At 41.5% G+C, this 25,684-nt stretch overlaps 1 protein-coding gene across 1 annotated transcript in view; it reads left to right on the top strand.

Annotated features, from left to right (window-relative positions):
* LOC139538750 (anosmin-1-like) overlaps positions 1–25,684 on the top strand; it is a 52,326-nt gene that overhangs the window by 3,262 nt on the left and 23,380 nt on the right. The window contains exon 2 of the mRNA XM_071341141.1: positions 3,841–3,888. Within this exon, the coding sequence (XP_071197242.1) occupies positions 3,841–3,888 (48 nt within the window). The remainder of the gene's footprint in view (positions 1–3,840; positions 3,889–25,684) is intronic.

Here is a 25,684-nt window from a genome sequence, read left to right as displayed (position 1 = left end):
ATTTAGGATTTATAAATGTAGAAGAACTTCCAAAATACAGATGTATTTATTGACATTTTACTTCATATTTGGGGGACTTGTCACCATGGTACAATAGACAGAGAAAGGGGAAAACCCAGTTATAAATATGGTCACTGGACATTTAAAATATTAGGAGTGAACTGGGGCCTCTGTTCACTAATGCATTCTGAAATCATCAGTCTTGTAGTGGATTATTTATGACTACCGATGAAGCCAAAAAACAAGGTGTGGTCTTGTTATTACATTTTAAGTCATAAAAATATAACATTTTAAATTCGGTCGTTCATACCCAGTGAGCGGGGGTGCTGAAAGTTAAAGTATTGCACTTGTGAGACCTGTGTTCATAGCGAAGGAAAGAAAAACATGGGAAAGTAGTTTTTCCGTATCCCCTTGTTTTTGTCTTTTGATATTAAATAAGTTGGGGTGGAATCAAACCACAGCCACTGCTCGTCTCATGTGTGGACTTTTTCATTAGTGAAGACAGGGGATGAATAGGGCTCTGTGTAGCTTGGCCTCACCTCTCTGTAAAAGCTTTTAAACCACGACAGTCGTGTCTGTAAATCTCAGCTCCCAGTGAGTGCTACTGCCTGCTACACCCTCTAGTGCCTCCTCAGACAAACATTACACATTCCTAACGGGATACAGGCTCAACATCTTCACCATTTCAATTTGATACAACTTTCACTTTCACATTAACCTTGATGCTGAAGAATATGACTGAGGAACCTCGCTGTCGCAATCCATGGATGTCAATTCCCTGATTTGATTTGCTTCGAGCCCACAGCTATTTGAACAGTCAATAGGGGAACCTGAAGGGTTGCTTAGTTATTTTGGTCCGGGGAGACTTCTGGGTTGTTGATAGACATATAAGGAGGTTGCCAGCTCTTTGAACTGTCTCTACCTGGGGTTCCAATTGCCTATGACATCAAACACTTTACTTTGCATGGGGTGCTTGGCCATTTTTTAAAATCCATAATATAAAAAAACATGGTCTACACATCCATATGTGCTACACATGTTTTATTGGTTGACAATGTTTTGATCCAAATAGATTTTTGTCAGGGATTTACCAATGTCAGTGATGTATAAGAGACCTATTGTAATTTCTTTGCAGAAGAGCTGAAAACTTAAATAAGCAGGACATTCATTGCTCATCAGCACTGCGTGATGTAATGTAGGCCTACAGCGACACCATAGTTGATAAAGAATAAAATGGTTTCAGAAAGTGAACACTGAACAGAGATGGCACCACAAATCAGAGATGAATGGGAAACAAAATGTATAGCTGTTTTCAAAAGAAGGAATGCTGTACTCAAAAGCAGAGCAGGCTTTTTGTCTATGTTCCTCAGATGTCTAGAAATACAACATGGCCCTGGTCACCTGCTCTGCCTTCTCAGCTGGCACAAGCCAGAATACATCTCTGAGGTGAATCTGTTTACATGACTACCAGTGACACAGAGAAAGCTGTGAGTTCACCTCTGCGTTCAGACACACAGAGCAACTATTTGGCTTATTTTCTTTCTCCAAGTCGTTTTAGTGAATATCCGGATCTGGAAAGCATTCATCGACCGGAGTCTTTAACAGTTTCTCGGCAGCACTGCATAATATTGAAACTGCTGAGGAATGCCACTGAGTTGTTGGGATGAAGTCCTGACCTATAATTATTCCCCATTGGTCCATGACATGCTGAGGTCAGGCCTGGACAGCTGGGGCAACATCCCACAGAGCCCTGCCGGGGCTGCAGAGATGCTGTCACTGAGCAAAATTAGCCCCTCCACAGATCTCTTTCTGTTGCCACTGACGGATGGGCAAGAAAAGGTGTAAAAAAAAAAAAAAAAAACGGGCCTGTGATTTAGGAGCAGGCTGGAGTCATGCCAATGTGTATAAATTATCTTGAGTGATTGCCAGGGTTTTATTTACCTGGCACTGATATATCAGTGGCACTGTGGCACTGATATATTATTTTGACATGTTTGATTGATCTGTTTGGGTATATTTAGTGCCATTAGATTTGTATTACACATGTAAAAAATGTACATGTTTTAGATGTACATCATGTTATTACACATGTACATTCATCATGTTATAGAGCACAACATTTCAATCAAAATACAGTACTGAGAGTACTACAGAAGAAAACGTTTCATTCCCTGCTGCAGCCTGCCTTTTAAGGTGAATTCTTCAAGTTTTCCTGTTCCAAACTAGGGCTGACTATGAAATGTAAGCTTGCATCCTATTCATTAGTAACATGGATTTCTTTCTGATGTTATTACAATTAGCAGTAGGGCAAATCTCCTTCAGTTTTACTTTGTTACCAAACTTTCTATCTGCATTGTTCTTCAAGTAAATATATTTCTGTCAAATGGAAATCAGTGGAAATTGTTTTGCCTAACTTTGCAATCATTGCTTTTTATTTGACATATACATTTTAAAGTGAAAAGTCAGCGTCTCACTGTCACTCTGTTACCGTGGAATTGCTGTTAAGTCTCTGCTCTAGACTTCCCGGTGCACCATGGATGTTTTTAAACTGGCTGACCATTATCCTTGACACCTAACACACAACACTCACTGGTACTGGATGGCAAATTAAATCCTTTAATGAGAAGTTCTTTCCCGAGGTCTCACTGGGAATTTCCACTGGATTACATTGTTTGAGAATACTTTGAACTTGACATTGAACTTATGCAGACTTTCTGGTTCACAGACCCTTAAGGTTTGGCTAGTCAGTCATTCCTGGTGCAGTGTCTTATTGTAAGGAACAAAGCACTGATTCATGTTTATCGGTGACCTTTCATTTTTAACATATGTCTGGTAATGGAAATTCAGACTCATTGCCTTTATTGAGAAGGTTTCCTTTCTCTACATTTGGAATTTCCCAACTATTCATAATGGCAGACAAACTTCAATGGGGATTTGAGCGAATCAATGAAACACTTGCACCCAAGCCTTCATACCTAGAACCATAGCACAATTTTAGTCCATGGTAACAGAATGATGCTGAGACTCAGATTTTTCACTTTAAAATGTATGTCAAACAAAATCTTTTTTTTTTTTGCATACATTTTAATGTGAAAAATCTGAGAATCAGCATCATTCTGTTACCATGGAATTACCCCCACCAGCGAATTAATCAAATGGGCAATTTGTCTGGGCGATCATTTATCTTACATTTAATGTTCAAGTGAAACCATAATTGAAGATAATAGCCTTGTGTTTTTTTTGGAGCTCAGGAAATGGACACTTGAGCCAGGCATTTAGCCCATTGGAACTTCTCAAGATGACAGGGAGACACTCTGTCTTTACCCGACACAATTAGGACCAAATGTTTGGCTTCATGGAACCCAGAAGGTGGCACTTCCACAGCAATTAGGGGGAATTGGAGGTGTCTGCAGTCTACACAAGAGTGCTGACATCAGTTCCTGTGTGAGTGACCTCTGGGATGTCTGTTGTGAGATCAAACGCAGGCTGATAAGAGTTGAGGTCACAGTGCTCTGCTGAACGACACTGAAACTGACCAGAGATCTGCCCCCACCCCTCTCTGACCTTGCTTCCTTAGGGTACACGTAGGGGTGTATTGCTCCATTCAAAGACTCTCAACTGAGTTTTGATACATTTCCCATGGTAATTGGCTTCTAAATAAAGAAATTAGAAAGTTTTGTGGTGAAACTGATTCAGCGCATTCTTTCTGTTTTTCAGATGTTCTTATGAATTATTGTGTGAATAGCTACTGTACTGGACTGAATTCTGATGTGTTTAGCATTTCATTGATCATTCTTTAATTGAAAATTGTAACTCATCTGCTCTCTATTTTCATTACAGAATAATGGATCCTTGGTTTGGTGTCAGAATCACAAACAGTGCTCAAAGGTATGTAACAAGTATTGACTACATGTGCTTTAAATGAAATAACAAACTTACAAAGCAAGTTTGAGATACCTGTCTATACCCAAACTTTTATAGAAGTTTTAGGTGAACAATTTGAAACCATGATAGCCGTTATGTGAACACACTTCACCTTTTCATCAGTCAAGTTGTTATAGGGTTATTGAGATTCCACCACCCGTCTCTGACACCACTAAACCCCTGTTCATTAGAATTACAGTAGTCCATTTTATCCAGTGTTTCCTGAAGGTCTTGTTTGGTTGTCAACCAAACATCTTTGTGCCCTGTCCCAAAGACAGTTGGCACAAAGATGGTGTTGACAGGTCTCTAAAAGGATGGTGCTGACACGTCCTCTCAGCTTCTCTGGGAGCTGTTGACAAGCCCCTCACTGTGGTGCTGAGCCCACTGAGCAGACAGTATACTGAGGACAGGCTCAGCCCAGGACATTCTGGGAGGACAACCAGGAGGGAGGATGATGATGATGATGACACAACAGTGGGGATCAAAGACATGGGGCAACTTTGAACCCTATTCACTAAATAGTGGACTACCTTTCAGCTTGTCCCTATGTGACTCTGGCCAAGATTAGGGTACTGCAATTATGGTGCTATTTGGGACAGTAACTTATACCCTATCTCTGTCAGACTCTTCTGTTCACATCAACCAGGACAGCAGCAACCAGCCTACACGTTGGTCCTGATGTCATAGTCTGAGGACTAAATTCCACCCAGGATGTAAATAGTCTAGCCGAGTGTTGTCATTCACACTTCTACGGATGCCTACAGTTTTCTCTTTCGCGAGAGCGTGTCTCTGTTTGTTTTTCATCTCTCCCGTGTTTTCCTTTGCATTATAAAACGTTGTCTTAATAGCTTATGGGAAGTGTGCTATTGCGGAGGCGATGACAAATTGGATCTCATCCTTGTCTGTACTGACTACTTACTCGTATGGCTTGTTCATGCAGCACAGGTAGAGAAAACAATTACTCTCCTGAGTCATTGTTTACGTTTCTTACACTGTTTTATTGAGGTTTTATTATAAATCATATATTTGGAAATGTCCAAGGACACCCAGTTTATTTGTTAGAGCCTGTATACTGAACATTTGGGCCCAATCAGTGTTCAATGATTTATTAATGATGATGTGTCTAGGGTTGGGCTATATCATCATTAGATCCCCAAAAAATAAAAAAATATATGGGTAGCCTAGGCCTGTCTGTGTGTGCCAAAGCGCGGAGCGAGTGACACGCTGTCAATCATCATAGGGTGCAGAGCAAGCAACTCTGCTGTCCCCAGAACTGGATAATGATAATACCAGTTTCATATCTTATTAGGCCTAGGGTACTATGTGTTGTAGGTAGCATATTGCTAGAATAATATGCCTACAGGATACGTATCGTTTCTTTCAGAACTTAGGTCACAGCTCTTTTGACTTCTCATTAGATTTTTCCATCTTGACATTGTTTGCTCAATTTGACTTCTTGTGGCCTGAAATATTTGTCTTTCAAAATAAAGCTGTGATTGAGAATAGCATAGACTGACTTTCATAATTGTTCCCATTTAAAAGCTGCAACTTTAGGACATTAAACACTTTATTGGAATGTTTGGGAAATACTCTTCATAATTTTAATTTGTCTAAATGCTTTTATGATATTTCCATTAGTAGGATAAGGCATTTGGCTGTTTGGTTTGCAACGGCAAGGAGGGATTTTGTCTGGCCTCGCATGCATTTCTGTCTTATACTGTAAGGTTTGTTCAAATATATAATTTGTTTTTTTCTATCTTGCTCATTGCTATTGGTTGTTCCATCTCCCTCAATATTACCTTCGTTTAGGACTACCATGGTTTTAGGTTATTCAAAAACAACTTAAACTTCCTTAAATAGCCTAGAACTCCATTATATTCATTCATTGTTTGATCATGAAATAGTGTGGCGGGAGAAATCCAGTATGCGTTAAACTGAAAAAGTGTCTTAAAAGTCATATTGATATCAAATTGAGAGAAAACAGAACATTTGGTTTCTATAACAATAAGACACCAGAGCGTCTGCTGTAAAAATGAACTTCGGCTTTTGACCCAGATCATTCGAGAGAAAAAACGAAAACACATTTTCTGACCGGACATTCTGTGCTGCTTTGGTAAAACTCTAAGCTCTGTCTACATTGTTCTCTTGCATTCTGTAAATATAACACATTTATTGTAATAGTCTATAGCAAATGGGAATATAGGCAGTTTATTCAGATTGTCATCCATGCACTGCCGTGCTGTGCGCTTCTTGACTCGTCTCATTACTGTGCGCCAGCAGTCAAGTTGAATTAGGTTAGGTATGCAATAAAATGCTAATTAATTACTTAAAAATCATACAATGTGATTTTCTGGATTTTTGTTTTAGATTCTGTCTCTCACAGTTGAAGTGTACCTATGATAAAAATTACAGACCTCTACATGCTTTGTAAGTAGGAAAACCTGCAAAATCGGCAGTGTATAAAATACAGTACCAGTCAGAATTTTGAACACACCTACTCATTCCAGGGTTTTTCTTTATTTTTAATATTTTCTACATTGTAGAATAATAGTGAAGACATCAAAACTATGAAATAACACATATGGAATCATGTAGTAAGCAAAAAAGTGTTTAAACAAATCAAAATATATTTATAAGTAGCCACCCTTTGACTTGACAGCTTTGCACACTCGTTCTCTCAACCAGCTTCATGAGGAATGCTTTTCCAACCGTGTTGAAGGAGTTCCCACATGCTGAGCACTTGTTAGAAGCTTTTCCTTCACTCTGCGGTCCAACTCATCCTAAACCATCTCAATTGGGTTGAGGTCGGGTAGTTGTGGCCAGGTCATCTGATGCAGCACTCCATCACTCTCCTTGGTCAAATAGCCCTTACACAGCCTGGAGGTGTATTGGGTCATTGTCCTGTTGAAAAACAAATGATAGTCCCACTAAGCATAAACCAGATGGGATGGCGTATCGCTGCTGAACGCTGTGGTAGCCATGCTGGTTAAGTGTGCCTTGAATTCTAAGTAAATCACCCTAGTGTCACCAGCAAAGCACCACCGCACCACCACCTCCATGCTTCACAGTGGGAACCACACATGCGGAGATCATCCGTTCACCTACACTGCGTCTCGCAAAGACATGGCGGTTGGAACCAAAAATCGCAAATTTGGACTCAGACCAAAGGACAGACCAAAAATCGCAAATTTGGACTCAGACCAAAGGACAGATTTCCACCGGTCTAATGTCCATTGCTCGTGTTTCTTGGCCCAAGCAAATTTCTTCTTCTTATTGGTGTCCTTTAGTAGTGGTATCTTTGCAGCAATTCGACCATGAAGGCCTGATTCACACAGTCTCCTCTGAACAGTTGATGATGAGATATGTCTGTTACTGGAACTATGTGAAGCATTTATTTGGGCTGCAATCTGAGGTGCAGGTAACTCTAATGAACTTATCCTCTGCAGCATAGGTAACTCTAGGTATTCCTTTCCTGAGGCGGTCTTCATTAGAGCCAGTTTCATCATAGCACTTGATGGTTTTTGCGACTGCACTTGAAGAAACTTTCAAAGTTCTTGACATTTTCCTTATTGACTGACCTTCATGTCTTAAAGTAATGATGGACTGTCATTTCTCTTTGCTTATTTGAGCTGTTCTTGCCAAAATATGAACTTGGTCTTTTACCAAATATGGCTATTTTCCGTATACCACCCCTACCTTGTCACAACACAACTGATTGGCTCAAACACATTAAGAAGGAAAGAAATTCCACAAATTAACTGTTACAAGGCACACATTGAAATGCATTCCAGGTGACTACCTCATGACGCTGGTTGAGAGAATGCCAAGAGCATGCAAAGCTGTCAAGGCAAAGGGTGACTACATTGAAGAATCTCAAATATACAATATATTTTAGCACTTTTTTGGTTACTACATGATTCCATATGTGTTATTTCATAGTTTTGATGTCTTCACTATTATTCTACAATGCAGAAAATGGTACAAATAAAGAAACCCTTGAATGAGTAGGTATGTCCATACTTTTGACTGGTACAGTGTGTGTGGATACCAATCTATGTGATCATATGCATAGTATCAGTACATTATACTGTACAGTACGACATGTATACGTGCTTATAAGTAGGATCTGCTAAATGACTAAAATGTAAATTCAAAGTTAATATTTCTGTGCTCCAGAAGATTACGTTTTGAGGTAATTTGTAATGACCTCGTCGGGGTGTTTTAAAGGATATGCCTTTTTTAAAGTAGAGCCTCCATTGTTTTCACTATAATGCAGCTCAACTTGTTTCTTTCCTTTCCATAGTGATGGCCAACATCGGTTCTTGGCACCAGCCATTCCCTTGTCATTCATCATGAGTTTTATGTTTGAAAAGGCTTTTGCTGGCTGCAAGTCCATGCACAGCATACTGTTTTCATAATCAACCGGCTACATGGCTGAATCTCTGAAAATGCCAGAGATTCTTTAATGGACATCTTGTTCTCTTGACAAGCATGTGACTTTGCACTCATTTACCCTCTCTTTGTGTGTGTGCGCGTGGTGTTACATATCAGTTTGCACTTGTTTAGCCTGTACCTTCAGACATGATTTATTGGAGTGTGAACATGATGTAGCATCTTACAAAGTAATATTCAAAGTTCACCATCATAATACTGAACTCCAATTTGTTGATGAGAGACCTGTATCCCTCTGGTTTATTTTAGAACTGAGCAAATAAGAGTTCAGGTATTCAAACAAGGACTAGAACCTTACATCTCTGTCTTGTTTGATGAGCATACATGCACACACACTTCATATCGACATAATTGAGTGGAGTGTTTACAGAGTCTCTCTCTGAGCCTCTCAAAGCACAGGGGCCATTGTGTCAGCTCAAACAATCACTACAAATGGCCCATTTTGTACAGTGCCTCTGTTTGGATGGCTCTACGGACTCTGATTAGCTTCTCCTCACTTCATGAACAGCTCAGTCAAACAGACGGACAAAAGCAGTGGATAAAAAGTCCTCCCCCTCCCTGGACCGGTGTTCTATCCATCCAAGTCCATAGTGGGGGTTCCTTTGTGGACAATGTGTGGTAAAGACTGGTTAATTATTTAGACAAAGATGCTATGACTCTCCATCTGTCAGCGGTTTAGGAAATCAAAGCCTCCCAGTTTACATCTTAGACGGGGGAACGTCCGGAGTCACTCCCATTGCCTCCCAACTCCCAGCAGCCCCCTTTGTCATGGTGATTAACCCGCCTTCCCGCTTGCCGGGGCAGGGAGAGGTGGCGGAGTCATTAGCATGCCGTAACACCAGGAGGATAGAGCGGAGCGCAGGCAGGATTTGTATGAGCTATTGTCATTTGGTCTACTCTGCTTTGATAGCTTCCCACTTGAGAGATTTGGATAAGGTACTCATCGAAAGTTTTCAAACTACAGGGCGTTCTCTCTTTTCCTGCTCCTTGTGCTAAGAATGTGTGTGTCAGCCAAAAAGCTTTCCACATGCAGAGTATGACTGACATTAACGGGGCTGATTTCCCAAAGGGTGTGATCCATGCTCCAAATCAAATGCTAGGATTGACTTGAGACCGTTAAATGCCAGTTTGCAAATAAGCAATGCACTTCATTACCCACACGTGTGCTACGCTCGGTTACACTTGTTTGGAGCGATGTTGGAATATAACCAGTTTTCAACCCGTTTCTCCAATATCCAGTTTTTTTTATTTGGTGTATGACCAAAGTGTATTTTTGATTTAAGAAGAAAATCATGCTTTGAAATGAAGATGTATTGCCATGTGCACTTGTTGACCAGGGAGATGGATTTCTCTGTGAACTAGAATGCTCAGCCCATCACTAAGATGAACAAAAGTAATCCATTAATCTTTAGTCTAACATCCCTTAGCAGTGAACTGACGACTTCTCCTCTCTGTTTTCCCGGCCCACCACATCACCAACCCACCAAGGTTTTCAGAGCTTGCCAAGAGAGAAGCTTTGTGAAGCAACATTGTATGGACAGCTTTTTAATGTCAATGCATGTCCTTCATGGAACTGTAATGCTCCAGGTGTCTCTTTTGACTCTGCTTACCCATCATACCCAATGAGCTAGACATCCCTGCATTAAGAACAAACATCTGTTTATTCTATTGGATAACACATGTCTCAACCGAACCTTTACATTTTGTGAAGAATGCTTCTGTGCAGTTTGCCTGAATAGCAAGAACTAGAGAGCTATGCATGTCTCTCATTCAAAAGTGTCTTTCAAAACCCGTCACCCCCCTTTCTTACCCACTAGTTTTCTCACGGCAATTTTTTTTATCTGACTTCCCCAACAGTAGTGTTTTTCTAGGTCAATCAGTCTATTGGTAGTGTTGGCTCGGTCCTCAATCTGCATTAATCGTCATTAAAAAAGAAAATAATGGCATGCGTTCTGGGAAAATATAGCATTCCTCATTGGCTACAAACTTGAAGTGTGTCATGGCAATTTACTAAGGTCATTTGGCGGCAGGCAGTATATTTTGGAGGGGCAGTGAAAAGATCTGATTTTGTGTGGATGGTTTATGGTCGTGGCATGGCTGGGACTTTGTCTGATTGGATGCACTTCAAAGCACCTTTTGGTGACAATTACTGTCAAGTGTGTGCTGCAGTGGCGGTCGGTGTCGTTTTAAGATGAGGGAGGACGATTTTTTTTTTTTTTATCAGCATGGCCATATTTCTATTACAGCATATTGTCATTCCTATTCCATTCATACAGCTCAATTTAACATCGATAGTTTTAGGCTACTACATGATACTAAAATGTTCCCTATAGCTATCATGAGGTTGCTACAACCTAGCCTATGAAAAGTTTACAACGTAGGTGCACAGGTCGAGAGAAAAAATTGAGTAATCAAGGTGACAGACAGTGACACATTCTCTACAGCCTTGCACACTCTTGCTTGCATCTAGCTGATCTAGGGTGTAATCATTCATCCAAAAGTTGCAAACGAGAGTTTCTATTGGACAAATGTGGGTATGTTTATCCCCATTTTCATTCCGTTTGCTTCTGTTTAAGTAAGGGTTTTTCAACAGAATTGGTGGATTGAATACACCCCTGATCACACGCAAACACAGTTCACATTCATAGCAGCTACATACAAACAGCATGATCTGCTCATTCCTTCTCGGATCTATGCGCTCTCCTCCTTTCACTATTTCCCTTCACTTGTGGACTTCAGTGCACAACACATCAGCTGTCTGTGACCAGTCTGACATTTTTTTCCCAAGCCAAACCTTCATATCATAACTGCTACACACAGGCTACATCGTTGTCACCATATTAGCTAACGTCGTAGTTAACATAGCTACTAGAACTAACACGTTTGTAAACCCGCTACAATCATGCAGTACAGTCAGCAAGCAGTTTAGTAGTTACACAGGCAGGCCCCGGTGGAAATCAATTAATAAATCCACAAGCTTACCTTGACTTGGACGAGTTCCAGTGTTGGATAGCCATAGCCGGGCTAGCTAACATAGCATCCCTCTCTGTTTGAGCCGGGTGTTTGAGTAGGCTAAACTAGATAGATTCACTAAGTTAGTGGAAGTTAGAGTGAAAATACAACAAAATATAACTAGGTCGCTCTCTCGCTCTTGCTTCTCCATTTTTTTTAAATAAATAAATTTGATCAACTTTTCAACTTGTCTTTCTCTCTCTTTGAATCAACTACTCATCACATTTTATGCACTACACTGCTAGCTCGCTATAGCTTATGCTTTCAGTACTTGATTCATTCTCTGATCCTTTCAGTTGAGTTGATAAACTGTCAGTTCATGCTGTAAAAGCTCTGATAGGTTGGAGGACGTCCTCCAGAAGTTGACATAATTACTGTATAAGTCTATGGAAGGGGGTGAGAACCATGAGCCTCCTAGGTTTTGTATTGAAGTCAAAGTACCCAGAAGAGGATAAACTAGCTGTCCTCCGGCTACACCATGGTGCTACCCTATAGAGTGCTGTTGAGGCTACTGTAGACCTTCATTGCAAAAAACAAAGTGTTTTAATCAATTATTAGTGACATGTAAATATATATAGGGTAGTTTTGTCTTTGTTTCACTATTACATTTTTTCTGAAATTCAATAAGGAGGATTGTTCTCCCCTTCCTCCTCTGAGGAGCCTCCAGGTGTGCTGTCATGTCTAGTCTGACTGAAGACTAAAACAGACCAAATATTGAGATGACCAGTGTATTTGGAAAGTATTCAGACCCCTTGACTTTTTCCACATTTTGTTACGTTATAGCCTTATTATAAAAATGATTAAATTTTTTTTTTTCTCATCAATCTACACACAATACCCCATAATGACAAAGTAAACTCATTTATTACAAATGAACAGATACCTTATGTAAATAAGTATTCAGACCCTTTGCTATGAGACTCGAAAGAGGAGTTAGTTATGTTGCATCCTGTTTCCATTGATCATCCTTGAGATGTTTCTACAACTTGATTGGAGTCCACCTGTGGTAAATTCAATTGAATGGACATGATTTGAAAAGGTGCATACCCCTGTCTATATAAGGTCCCTCAGTTGACAGTGCACGTCAGAGCAAAAATCAAGCCATGAGGCCGAAGGAATTGTCCGTAGAGCTCCGAGACAGGATTTTGTCAGGGCACAGATCTTGGCGAGGGTACCAAAACATTTCTGCAGCCTTCAAGGTCCCCAAGAAAACAGTGGCCTCCATCATTCTTAAATGGAAGAAGTTTGGAACTACCAAGACTCTCCCTAGAGCTGGCTGCCTGGCCAAACTCAGCAATCGGGGGAGAAGGGCCTTGGTCAGGGAGATTACCAAGAACCCGATGGGCACTCTGACAGAGCTACAGAGTTCCTCTGTGCAGATAGGAAAACCTACCAGAAGGACAACCATCTCTGCAGCACTCCACCAATCGGGCCTTTATGGTAAAGTTGCCAGACGGAAGCCACACCTCAGTAAAAGGCCCTTCACAGTCCGCTTGGAGTTTGCTAAAAGGCACCTAAAGGACTCTGACCATGAGAAACAAGATTCTCTGGTCTGATGACACCAAGATTGAACTCTTTGGCCTGAATGCCAAGCTTCACGTCCGGAGAACCTGGAACCATCCCTACGGTGACGCGTGGTTGTGGCAGCATCATGTTGTGGGGATGTTTTTCAGCGGCAGAGACTGGGAGACTAGTCAGGATCGAGGGGAAATATGAATGGAGCAAAGTACAAAGAGATCCTTGATGATAACCTGCCCCAGAGTGCTCAGGACCTCGGACTGGGGCGAAGGTTCACCTTCCAACAGGAGAACAACCCTAAGCACACAACCTTGGGACAAGTCTCTGAATGTCCTTGAGTGGCCCAGCCAGAGCCTGGACTTGAACCCGATCGAACATCTCTGGACAGACCTGAAAATAGCTGTGCAGTGACGCTCCCCATCCAACCTGACAGAGCTTGAGAGGATCTGGAGAGAAGAATGAAAGAAACTCCCCAAATACAGGTGTGCCAAGTTTGTAGCGTCATACCCAAGAAGACTCGAGGCTGTAATCTCTACTCAATACTTTGTTGAAGCACCTTTGGCGAAGGGTCTGAATACTTATGTAAATGTGATATTCCACTTTTTATATTTTTATAAATGTGTAAAATAGACTAAACCTGTTTTTGCTTTGTCATTATGGGGTATTGTGTGGTATTTAATTCATTTTTAGAATAAGGCTGTAACGTAACAAAATGTGGAAAAAGTCAAGGTGTCTCAGTACTTTCCCAATGCACAATTATTATCCCTGGTATTCCTTCACACCGCTTATTTTTCTCATTGGACAGTGGTGGTAGTTGTTTGAGGACAATTTTTATTTAGGTTAATCTCTGTGTACATGTCTTACTGTTTTTAATCCTTCCACTCTCTGCCTGCACTTTTATAATTGAAGGGTGTTTGAGTCTGAGGCCTGTGTGTGTGGCGGAGGTGGAGTGTGAAGCAAGGCTGGTCAGTTCTAGCAGGAAGGATCTGGACATGGCTGTTAAGTTTCATTGACTGAGGGGGGTTGCTCCATTGCCTGCTATCTGTGGAGCTCATTATTCACAATGTGGGTGGCAGGGAGAGAACCCCCCCCCCCCACAGAAACACCAGACCATCGACGCTGGAGACGCGCATTCTCTCCTCACTGAGGTTACAGCCCCTAGACGTTCTCTAGTGGTGATAGTTCCCTTCTGAACATTCCAATGATTCTGAGGAGGTGAGGACTCAATGGTGAATAGCTGAAGGAAAAAGTTGCATTACCATGGATGTCTCCTCTAAGGCATCGCTTGGAAATGCGAGTCACTAATATAAACAGGTATTTGTTTTTTAATTTCAAGAAGCTGTTTGGATCACTTCCTGTTCAACCATGCATCAATTCATGTTTTTAATGTGCAGAAAGCATCTTCAAATGCCCTAAAACTGTTAAACAGAAATAAGCTTATACAGCTACAACGACACATCTCCTTGTCAAATGTCAGGCTTTTTTCCTTCATGTTCTTGCTTTTCTAGAAGGATCATTGTAATCCCAACTGCTTGTCAAATCCTTTTCAAGCAATAATGACCTGTCAAGCCGAGACAATCTGCTCTAATCCAAGTTGTTTATTCCCATTCTGCGGACGAGGAGCTCTGTGCTGTTTTCTATTGGCCGCCTGGCTTATCAGCACCCACAAGCTCAGCCCATAGCTTAGTACTCTCCTCTCCTGATGTTGCCATCTCTACTTTGAGAGATCTTAGATTATAATGATCTCTGAAGGAAAGGTTGGATTGTTAGTTTGTTACACAGTCATCAACAGGAGGGTGTTTTTGACTATGGATATTTCTTTGAGTCAATCACGTCATGTTCGAGATGGCCAAATCCTGAAATCAAACTGCACAGATCTTCTGTGACATTCATTTGGGCATCACTGGTATGATGACGTCCATAGTAATGCTCTGATAATGTGGGCGTTAGTGTGGTCAGTATGTCAGCAGAGGAGTAATTTACACAGCTAGGATTTCCAAAGGCTCCAAATGTCTCTCTAATCGAGAAATCGACCATTCTGTTCTAAGCTCTCACTTGATCCCTACAAACACGCAGCAGTGTAAATCCAGTGACCTTCGACCTGGCCCTGTGGCCCTCTGGGTAAAGCCTCCCATTCTCTGAATATTGATATTCTGGCGTTTGTGTTCCTCAATATATTCTCATTGGTAGAGATGATACAGATCACATTTTATTTTTGAGGAAGACTACTACCATTTGTGAATGTTAGTGGGGGCTGGTTGAGTGGGATTAGTGGATTTTGAAGTGTTTCTTTAACCTCAAACAACAGGAGATGGCAGTGGAATGTTATCAGGTCAGTCTCACTCCCTCTGAAGACTTTTCATGTTGCAGATATTTCTGACCTAGATAGGGAGAGTGGTCTGAAGTCTCCTGACTCCAAATCCTTCACATTTCATTTCTAATTCCTCGAGTCCCAGTCCAGACACAATTCCACCGCATAGCGTGTATGGGCCCAGCAGGAGCATGTTTTAACGAAGCCTAAATTCATTTAATCGCCCACTATCTCCCCAATTCACCACTGACTACACTGCCCATAACAGAAATTGTATTTTCTCTCACTTCTACTCTGTGGAAAATATGATCTGATAATCACAACTTGAAATCTTGCATTGCGAACAAAACCTAAACAAATGACTCAGTGATGCTGGGAAAGTGCATTAGCTCGTACTCCCATTCTACGCTACGCTTTCATCCGTCCATCAGGCAGGATGATGTGGTGGTTCCCATCATCATTGGTATGGGGGAGCGACTAGAGTACAGTAAATCAGAAGGGACGTTAAGCAGAGTGGCGTGGGACAGCCGCAGGGCACACAGAGTCACAGAGGGCCCAACTCTTTCCCAGGCCACCGCAGCACAGTAAAAGGACAACTAAACATGTTTTTAACCCATCTGACCCCGTCTGATTGAGACATCCTGTTGAGTCTATTTGTCATGACGTGTCAACCGAGCCCTGAGAAGGGTGATAAGTGAGGCTCACGTTACCGGCCACTGTAATATCCATCTCTTGTCTGGCTGGTGGCGTAATGTAACAACCGTTCCAAAGGACCAGAACTTAGAGTCACGTCAGCTTCGTTGCCGCTTTGGTTGTTGTGTTGGTAGGCATGTTTCAGAAATATAGTAGTGAGTGGGATGTCAGTGGTTGGTTGAATGGCTGTTATGGGTGAAACGTCAGTCATGAAGTAATTAGTGTGAACTGCTATTGCATTCCACAGCAGAAAGACAAAACCCCGATCCTAGCTGGGCTGGGTGTTTATTTTAGCTCATAAATAACGCAGGCAACTTTGATTGTGGGGTACATTTATAATGCATGAACTCCTCCTCCTCTTGTTTTTCTCCCTTTCTGGCAACATATTCATCCAAGGCTCTGTTCCCTTCAACTGCATTTCAATGAATAATTAAAGTGAAACTCAAAGAATGTCTGTGATACCACCTGCTAGGTTGCTCATCGTTTCCCGCTCTCTATTGAAGAACATAATAGCAGGTCTTCAACCATATAGATTTCAGCCCATTAGTGGCAGCACAGCGCTATTTTTGTTGGTTTGAAAACATTGGATAAATAATGATATTCACAACGTTTTAAACTACTCTTTCAAGGCCGTATGCTATTTAGAGTTGACATGTAATGAATCACTAATTGTGTCAAAGAACATTAAAGGAATGTTGACTTACTTGGCATGCATACCTGCAGGTCTTCATTGTTATTACCCTGTTAATTGCGATTGGTGCATGAGCTATAAAAATATTCCAGGTAATATTTCATTGCTTTATGCCTTGACAGCTTATGACTCCCAACAAATGGTAGATGAGTACATCTATTTTAATTCAATCACTTTTTGACAGCTCACCTTTTGATTTGACTGAACTCTTCCATACATATTTGCTTATTGTAGAAATGACCAGAAAGTGACTTTTTAAACCTGAATGCCAAAACCTTCAAGAGATAAAGGTGCTCAAAGTTTATCCATTTTGCATACCCCACCATAGCATTAGACAGCCATGTCTTCTTCACTGGAAAATATAAATGGTTGGGATTGATATCATTTAAAAGCTTACAGACAGGGTTGTCAAACTATTTTATAATTTCTGGTGGGGGAAAAAATATTTTACTAAAAATTGTTATTTATTTGACCTTTTTTTAATGTAAATCCCCTATCTGACCTAGATATTAACATATGTTGTAGCTTAGACCCTATTTTATATCATCTAAGGTTTTTGTGTTGTGTACGCTATTGGTTGAGACACAACATGCTCTTGAATACAAGGTGGGTGTCATGTTTTGGCTGTTAAATGTACTAAAATGTGAATACAATTTTTAAATGTCAACTTTCAAATGGTACAACAAAGACGGTTGGAAGTCCACACATCAGATAATGTTTACTTGAATAGAAATATCTGTAAAATTTTTGTGGTACTAACTAGAAGCTTTACATTTACATTTCAACGGTGTACCAGCTAAATTGCAGTGGTCTGAAGGGATAGGTCCGTTCTATGAATTATATTAATATGATTGAAATGACACCCACCCTCTTCAAAAGTATGCTGTCTCAATCGTTGGCGGACACAACCTCAGATGATGTGAAGTAGAGTTTAAGATACGCCATATGCGAATATGAAATCCGAGTTTGTGTTTTTAGATAATTGACATTATTTTTTTTTTCAAGAAATAATAAAAGAATTGGACAACCCTGTCTAAGTTTTTAAATGAAATCAATCCCAACCATTTTTATATTTTCCAGTGAAGAAGACATGGCTGTCTCATGGTATGCTAAATGGCTCAACTTTGAGCACCTTTATCTCCTGAATGTTTTCGCATTCAGGTCCAAAAAGTCACTTTCTGACCACTTCTTCCATGGGCAAACAATGTTTGGAAAGTTTTGTTTAAATAAAAAGGGATGCTGTCAAAAAGTGATTTGAATTCAAATGTAATTCCCCAGATAGCAAGTGATTGATAAAATAGTTTTGGAAAAGATTTGAGAAAGACCAAGGGCCTTATGAAAGGAGTTGACGATCTCCATAGGAAGAGAGAGATGGAAACCAGACGGTTTTTCCTCTCCTAGTCTGTTATATGACAGACATTGAGAAGAGGCATGTCTGTTATCCTTGCTCTGTGCTGTGAACTAATGAGAGGGCGTATGGTGACATGAGTCATGTCATCCATGGTAAACATCATAACCAACACAAACCCATGGGATGGCCTTTGAAGTCTGAGTTTTCTTGAGTCCAACCAGGACATGAATTGAGATGAAAGGTGTGTTTGTGTGTGTGCTGGGGAGAGGGATGTATGAATGTATGAAACTATGTTTCAAGTTTGAGCAGTTCATCTGTCTCCTTCTCTAACCTTGAAATATCTAATCCACTCACACACTCTAGTGTGGCAGCATGCCTCAACTGCTTTTCCAAACCAGCACCTGTGTTGGTTTACTGTAAGCACAGAGAGAGAGAGACAACCGGAGAGTCCTATGCACGACCACACCTCATCTTACTCACAGTCCACTGAAAGAACAATGTTGAAGGTACACTGAACTTTATTGTTTATTAATCACTGTACAATCACTCCACACGATTTATTCTCCACATTTATACAATAGTACGAAAGTTAATGACAAGTCAATGACATATTGGAAAGCCTTTAGAAATAAAATGTTCTACTTATTCACATCACAACCCAACATTCAATGAAATATGTTTAAACTGTTCTGATTTGTTGACCTCAGCTTGTTTTGATACTCCCAGTGTGCATCAGCCGACAGGCAACTCTTCACCAGATGTACATCTTTAATTCATTAATTTCAAATATGTCACGGAATTCACTTTTTGAATGTTTTCTTGGACATGGTAGAAAACAAACACTTGACTTGAATATGGATGTGGGCCCTAATCTATGGATTTCACATGACTGGGCAGGGGATTGGCCTGGGAGGGCATAGGGCCCACCCACTGGGGAGCCAGGCCCAGTCAAGCTAAATTTGTTATTCCCCACAAAAGTGCTTTATTACAGACAGGGAAACTCCTCAGCACTCCCCTCAGAAGATCCTGCAGGTGAAGAAGCCGGATGTGGAGGTCATGGACTGGCGTGGTTACACGTGGTCTGCGGTGGTTACACGTGGTCTGCGGTGGTTACACGTGGTCTGCGGTGGTTACACGTGGTCTGCGGTGGTTACACGTGGTCTGCGGTTGTTACACGTGGTCTGCGGTGGTTACACGTGGTCTGTGGTGGTTACACGTGGTCTGCGGTTGTTACACGTGGTCTGCGGTTGTTACACATGGTCTGCGGTTGTTACACGTGGTCTGCGGTTGTTACACGTGGTCTGCGGTTGTTACACGTGGTCTGCGGTTGTTACACGTGGTCTGCGGTTGTTACACGTGGTCTGCGGTGGTTACACGTGGTCTGCGGTGGTTACACGTGGTCTGCGGTGGTTACACGTGGTCTGCGGTGGTTACACGTGGTCTGCGGTGGTTACACGTGGTCTGCGGTGGTTACACGTGGTCTGCGGTGGTTACACGTGGTCTGCGGTGGTTACACGTGGTCTGCGGTGGTTACACGTGGTCTGCGGTGGTCACACGTGGTCTGCGGTGGTCACACGTGGTCTGCGGTGGTCACACGTGGTCTGCGGTGGTCACACGTGGTCTGCGGTTGTGAGGCCGGTTGGACGTACTGCCAAATTGTCTAAAAAGATATTGGAGGCAACTTATAGTAGAGAAATGAACATTCAATTCTCTGGAACAGCTCAGTTGGACTATCCTGCAGTCAGCATGCCAATTGCATGATCCCTCAAAATTTAAGACATCTGTGGCATGGATAGATTATCTTGGCAAAGGTGAAATGCTCACTAACAGGGATGTAAACATATTTGTGCACAAACATTTAGAGAAAATAGCTTTTTGTGTGTATGGAAAATATCAGTTTTTTTTTTAATTTCAGCTCATGAAACATGGGACCAACACTTTACATGTTGCTTTTATTTTTTTGTTCAGTGTAAATCAAGCTGACTTTGAATTATCTAATGCAGTTTGAAGTGGGCCTTCTGCCATGAATAAGAATGAGGAGGGATGTAGGGAACCATTAAGAGTAATGGTGCTCATAGCAAGGGAGTGATGGAGGGAGAGAGAAAGAGACCATGGGGGAGAAAGATATACAGAGAGCGAGAGAGATTAAAAAGAGAGCACTTTAACCACAACACCAGAGTAGGTCCTGGTGACCAGTGGTAGCTTCTGTGTGGGTCGATAAATATGAGCGGGGCGTCTAGCAAGCGCCGCTGGAGTAATTGAGTCTGGTGGTGTGCATGAAAAGCGCAAGGGCAGCAGAATAGATAGAAGGTGATATTTACAGTGTGTGATCAACAGAGAGCCCCTCCCTATCACTCTATCCCAGAGGAGTCTGGTCACTCCTGCTGCAGCTCTGCACACTCACAGGGACTCCAGACATGCCTTGTAAATATCCCCACCGCCTCGCCAAGCTGACACTAAACTTCAGGACCACGATCGACAGTTTCTACTGGCCCCAGCCATCTTTCCTTTATGGGATAGATGGGGGGAAAACTTATACAATGGATTGGGAGGCCTGTTATGTATGCATAGTGGCTACGTGACTTTATAGTCAACTTCATATTTGAAGGGATGTATGGCAAGCTCTCACATTTGGTTATTCATGTGTAGAAATATTATGTTGTATCTGTACCCATTGGATGCAGTGATCACAATATAGTGGCTATATCTAGGAGAACCAAGGTTCCAAAAGCTGGGCCTAAAATTGTGTATAAGAGATCATCAAAAGTTTTTTTTCTGTGACTCTTATGTGGATGGTGTAAAACATATTTGTTGGTCTGATGTGATTAATAAGGAGCATCCAGACGCTGCACTTGATGAATTATTGAAATTGCTGCTTTCAATTATTGATAAATATGCATATGTTAAGAAACTGACTGTTAGTACTGTTATGGCTCCGTGGATTGATGAGGAATTGAAAAACTGTATGGTTGAAAGAGATGGGGCAAAAGGAATGGCTAATAAGTCTGAATGCACACCTGACTTACTGCAAATTGAGAAATGATGCGACTAAACTCAGCAATAATAATAAGAAACTTATGAAGCCAAGAACAATGATCAAAAAACTTTAGCAAATTTTAAATGATATTATGGGCAAAAAGACATTCAACTTCATCTTTCAATGAATCAGATAGCTTACTCATCACAAAACCATTTGATGTTGCCAATTATTTGGCAAACTTGAGCGGGAAATGCCAACAACGAACAGTGAGCCATCGTATTCATGCATAAAAAAAACTAATAATGAAAGAAAAGCATTGTAAGTTAGAATTTTGCAAAGTTAGTGTGGGACAGGTGGAAAGATTATTGTTATCGATTACAAATGACAAACCTCCTGGCATTGACAACTTAGGAGTGGCCATCCACAGTAGACTTCCATCTATCTGTCATATCTTTTCATCTGAGTCTAGAGGAAGGTTTTTGTCCTCAGGCCAGGAGGGAAGCCAAAGTCATTCCGCTACCCAAGAGTGGTAAAGCGGACTTCGCTGGTTCTAACCGCAGACCAATCAGCTTGCTGCCAGCTCTTAGCAAACTGTTGGGGAAAAAATGGTGTTTGACCAAATACAATGCTATTTCTCTGTAAACAAATTGACAACAGACTTTCAGCATGCTTATAGAGAAGGACACTCAACATATACTACACAAACGACTGATGATTGGTTGAAAGTGATAAGAAGATTGTGGGAGCTGTACTGTTTTCAGTGTAGCCTTTGATATTATTGACCATAACCTGTTGTTGAGAACTTGTGTTATGGCTTTTCAACTTCTGCTATATCGTGGATTCAGAGCTTTCTTTAATGGAAGCATCTCTGTCAAACATGTAGGGTGTGGTGTACCGCAGAGAAGTTCTCTAGGCCCTCTTTTTTTTTCTTCTATTTTTACCAATGACATGCCACTGGCATTAAACAAAGCCTGTGTGTCCATGTATGCTGATGATTCAACCATATACAGTATATCACAAAAGTGAGTACACCCCTCACATTTTTGTAAATATTTGAGTATATCTTTTCATGTGACAACACTGAAGAAATGACACTTTGCTACAATGTAAAGTAGTGAGTGTACAGCTTGTATAACAGTGTAAATTTGCTGTCCCCTCAAAATAACTCAACACACAGCCATTAATGTCTAAACCGCTGGCAACAAAAGTGAGTACACCCCTAAGTGAAAATGTCCAAATTGGGCCCAAAGTGTCAATATTGTGTGAGGAGACTAAATTACTTGGCATTACCTTAGACTGTAAACTGTCATGGTCAAAACATGTAGATTCAGTGGTTTTAAAGATGGGGAGAGGTCTGTCCATAATAGAGCTTTTTGACACCACACTCCACAAAGCATATTTTGCAAGCTCTAGTTTTGTCTTACCTTGATTATTGTCCAGCCATGTGGTCAAGTGCTGCTAAGAAATACCTAGTTAAGCTGCAGCTGGCCCAGAACAGAGTGGCACATCTTGCTCTTCATTGTAATCAGAAGGCTAATTTAAATACTAGGCATGCCCGTCTCTCTTGCCTAAGAGTTGATGAGAGACTGACTGCATCACTTCTTTTTATAAGAAACTATGTTGAAAATTCCAAATTGTTTGCATAGTCAACTTACGCACAGCTCTGACACACACACTTACCCCACCAGACATGCCACCAGGAGTCTTTTCATATTTCCCAAATCCAGAACAAATTCAAGAAAGTGTACCATGTTATATAGAGCCATTATTGCATGGAACTCCCTTCCATCTCATATTGCTCAAATGAACAGCAAACCTGGTAAAAAGAAAACCCAGATAAAGCAACACCTCACTGCACAGCGCCACTCCCGTATCTGACCTAGATATTTTGTGTGATATGTAGGCTATGTGTGCTGCTTTTAAATGTGTGTGTGTGTGTGTGTGTATATACAGTGTATTCAGAAAGTAGTCAGACCCTTGACTTTTTCCACGTTTTGGTATGTTACAGCCTTATTCTAAAATGGATCAAATACTTTTTTCCCTCAATCTATACACAATAGCCCATAATGACAAAGCAAAAACAGGTTTACACATTTTTGCAAAACAAAAAAAGAAATACTTATGTAAATAAGGTATTCAGACCCTTTGCTATGAGACTTGAAATTGAGCTCAGGCGAATCCTGTTTCCATTGATCATCCTTGAGATGTTTGTACAACTTGATTGGAGTCCACCTGTGGTAAATTCTATTGATTGTTGACAGTGCATGTCAGAGCAAAAACCAAGCCATGAGGTCAAAGGAATTGTCCATAGAGCTCCGAGACGGGATTGTGTCGAGGCTTAGATCTGGGGAAGGGTACCAAAACATTTCTGCAGCATTGAAAGTCCCCAAGAACACAGTGGCCTTCATTCTTAAATGGAAGAAGTTTTGAACCACCAAGACTCTTCCTAGAGCGGGGGAGGTGACCAAGAACCCGACGGTCACTCTGACAGAGCTCCAGAGTTCCTCTGTGGAGATGGGAGAACCTTCCAGAAGGACAACCATCTCTGCAGCACTCCACCAATCAGGCCTTTATAAAAGGAGGCCCAATCTGAAGCCACTCCTCAGTAAACGGCATATGACAGCCCGCTTGAACTTTGCCAAAAGGCAACTAAAGGACTCTGACCATTAGAAACAAGATGCTCTGGTCTGATGAAACCAAGATTGAACTCTTTGGCCTGAATGCCAAGCGTCACTTCTGGAGGAACCCTGGCACCATCCCTACTGTGAAGCATGGTTATGGCAACATCATGCTGTGGGGATGTTTTTCAGCGGCAGAGACTGGGAGACTAGTCAGGATTGAGGGAAAGATGAACAGAGCAAAGTACAGAGAGATCCTTGATGAAACCTGCTCCAGAGTGCTCAGGAACTCAGACTGCGGCAAAGACCTTCCAACAGGACAACGACCCTAAGCACACAGCCAAGACAACACAGGAGTGGCTTTGGGACAAGTATCTGAATGTCCTTGAGTGGCCCAGGCAGAGCCCGGACTTGAACCCGATCGAACATCTCTGGAGAGACCTGAAAATAGCTGTGCAGCGACATTTCCCATCCAACCTGACAGAGCTTGAGAGGATCTGCAGAGAACAATGGGAGAATACGTGTATGCCAAGCTTGTAGCATCATTTTAATATATTTTCTAGAATTCTAGAAACCATTTTTTTGTCATTATGGGGTATTGTGTGTAGATTGATTGGAAAAAAACGATTTAATCAATTTTAGAATTAGGCTGTAACATAACAATGTGGAAAAAGTCAAGGTGTCTGAATACTTTCAGAATGCACTGTAGATCTGTCCTTGAGCTGTTCTTGTCTATTAATGTTCTGTCATATTTCATGTTCTGTGTGGACCCCAGGAAAAGTAGCTGCGGCTTTCACAACAACTAATGGGGATCCTAATAAAATAGCAAATTATTTGATGGATCGCAGTATGGTAACGAAATGAAGGAATCAATCATAGCTTGTCGTCGGAAAACCACTCATCTCTCCTAAACCCGCCCTATGATTGTACAAATATGCTCAGGCGGTATGGGAAAATGTCTCCTATACGTAATACATTAGTATGAATGATGTTCATGCCTTTTGTTATGTCTGCAGTGCATATTGTGAAGCCCGAGGCAATCTCGACTGGTAGCGGTTCACACTTCATTAACTGAAGCAAAACACTTTCTGTGACATTTTATACAATACATTTTGTCAGAGTTTGTTTTTTCAGCTGTCCCCATTGGGAAGTGAGTCTTTTTTACGATGGACCGAGAACCAGCGCGCCCCTACCCCAGCCGCCTGGGGAAGTGGAAGTTCTAAGATGCACTCACGCATGTGCACAAGCACGCGTACAAGCACGCGTACACACACACACACACACACACACACAGCCGAGTTGTCTCTCCCCCTTCGCCGTGACAAAGTGAGGACGGTGCTGTCGCATTGGCAGCCATTCAGTCTCTGACTCTCACATCGGCCCCACAGAAAGCCTTTCAGGGCTCCACAGTGCAACAACTGCTGTGTTTTATTACAGCGTGAAATGGGGAGTGAAAGGGCTCCAAGGCTGGCCCTACTTACCCATGCAGAATGTGTCACTTTTTTGGAAGGACGATAAGGACACAAAGGGAGAGTCGGGAGCACAAATGCTTTTGTTGGGAAACTGCTAGAGCCAACTGCTTTGGTGGAGCTCTGGCCTCAACCAATAGCGAAAGTCCTTGTATACATCTGGGAGTGAGAACAGTTCAACATCATTTAGTGTACTAACTTGCATGTTTACGCATCATAGAACATTTTCATGTGGTGTTGTTATTCCAACATATGTTAGCCTGGATGCCAGTCTTAGACTTTAGCTTCAACACCATCTCAGGCTGGCACCCAGGTTAACTAGACAGATGCAGCATGTCTATCCCAATTACCCACTTTCCCTTCCATGTTGTCTCTGCCCAGCTGAGATCTCCTACACTGAACAAAAATATAAATGCAACATGCAACAATTTCAAAGATTTTACAGCGTTACAGTTCATATAAGGAGATCAGTCAATTGAAATGAATGAATTAGACCCTAATCTATGGATTTCACTTGACTGGGAATACAGATATGCATCTGTTGGTCACAGATACAGTGCCTGTAGGGGTGTGGGTCAGAAAACAACCAGTCAGCATCTGGTGTGACCACCATTTTCCTCATGCAGTGCGACATCTCATTCGCATAGAGTTGATCAGGCTGTTGA

The sequence above is a fragment of the Salvelinus alpinus genome, chromosome 14 (assembly GCF_045679555.1).
Source record: "Salvelinus alpinus chromosome 14, SLU_Salpinus.1, whole genome shotgun sequence".
In the NCBI taxonomy this organism is placed as follows: Eukaryota; Metazoa; Chordata; class Actinopteri; order Salmoniformes; family Salmonidae; genus Salvelinus; species Salvelinus alpinus.
The sequence above is the reverse complement of the archived record's forward strand: the minus strand, read 5'-3'. Positions and strand labels throughout refer to the sequence as shown.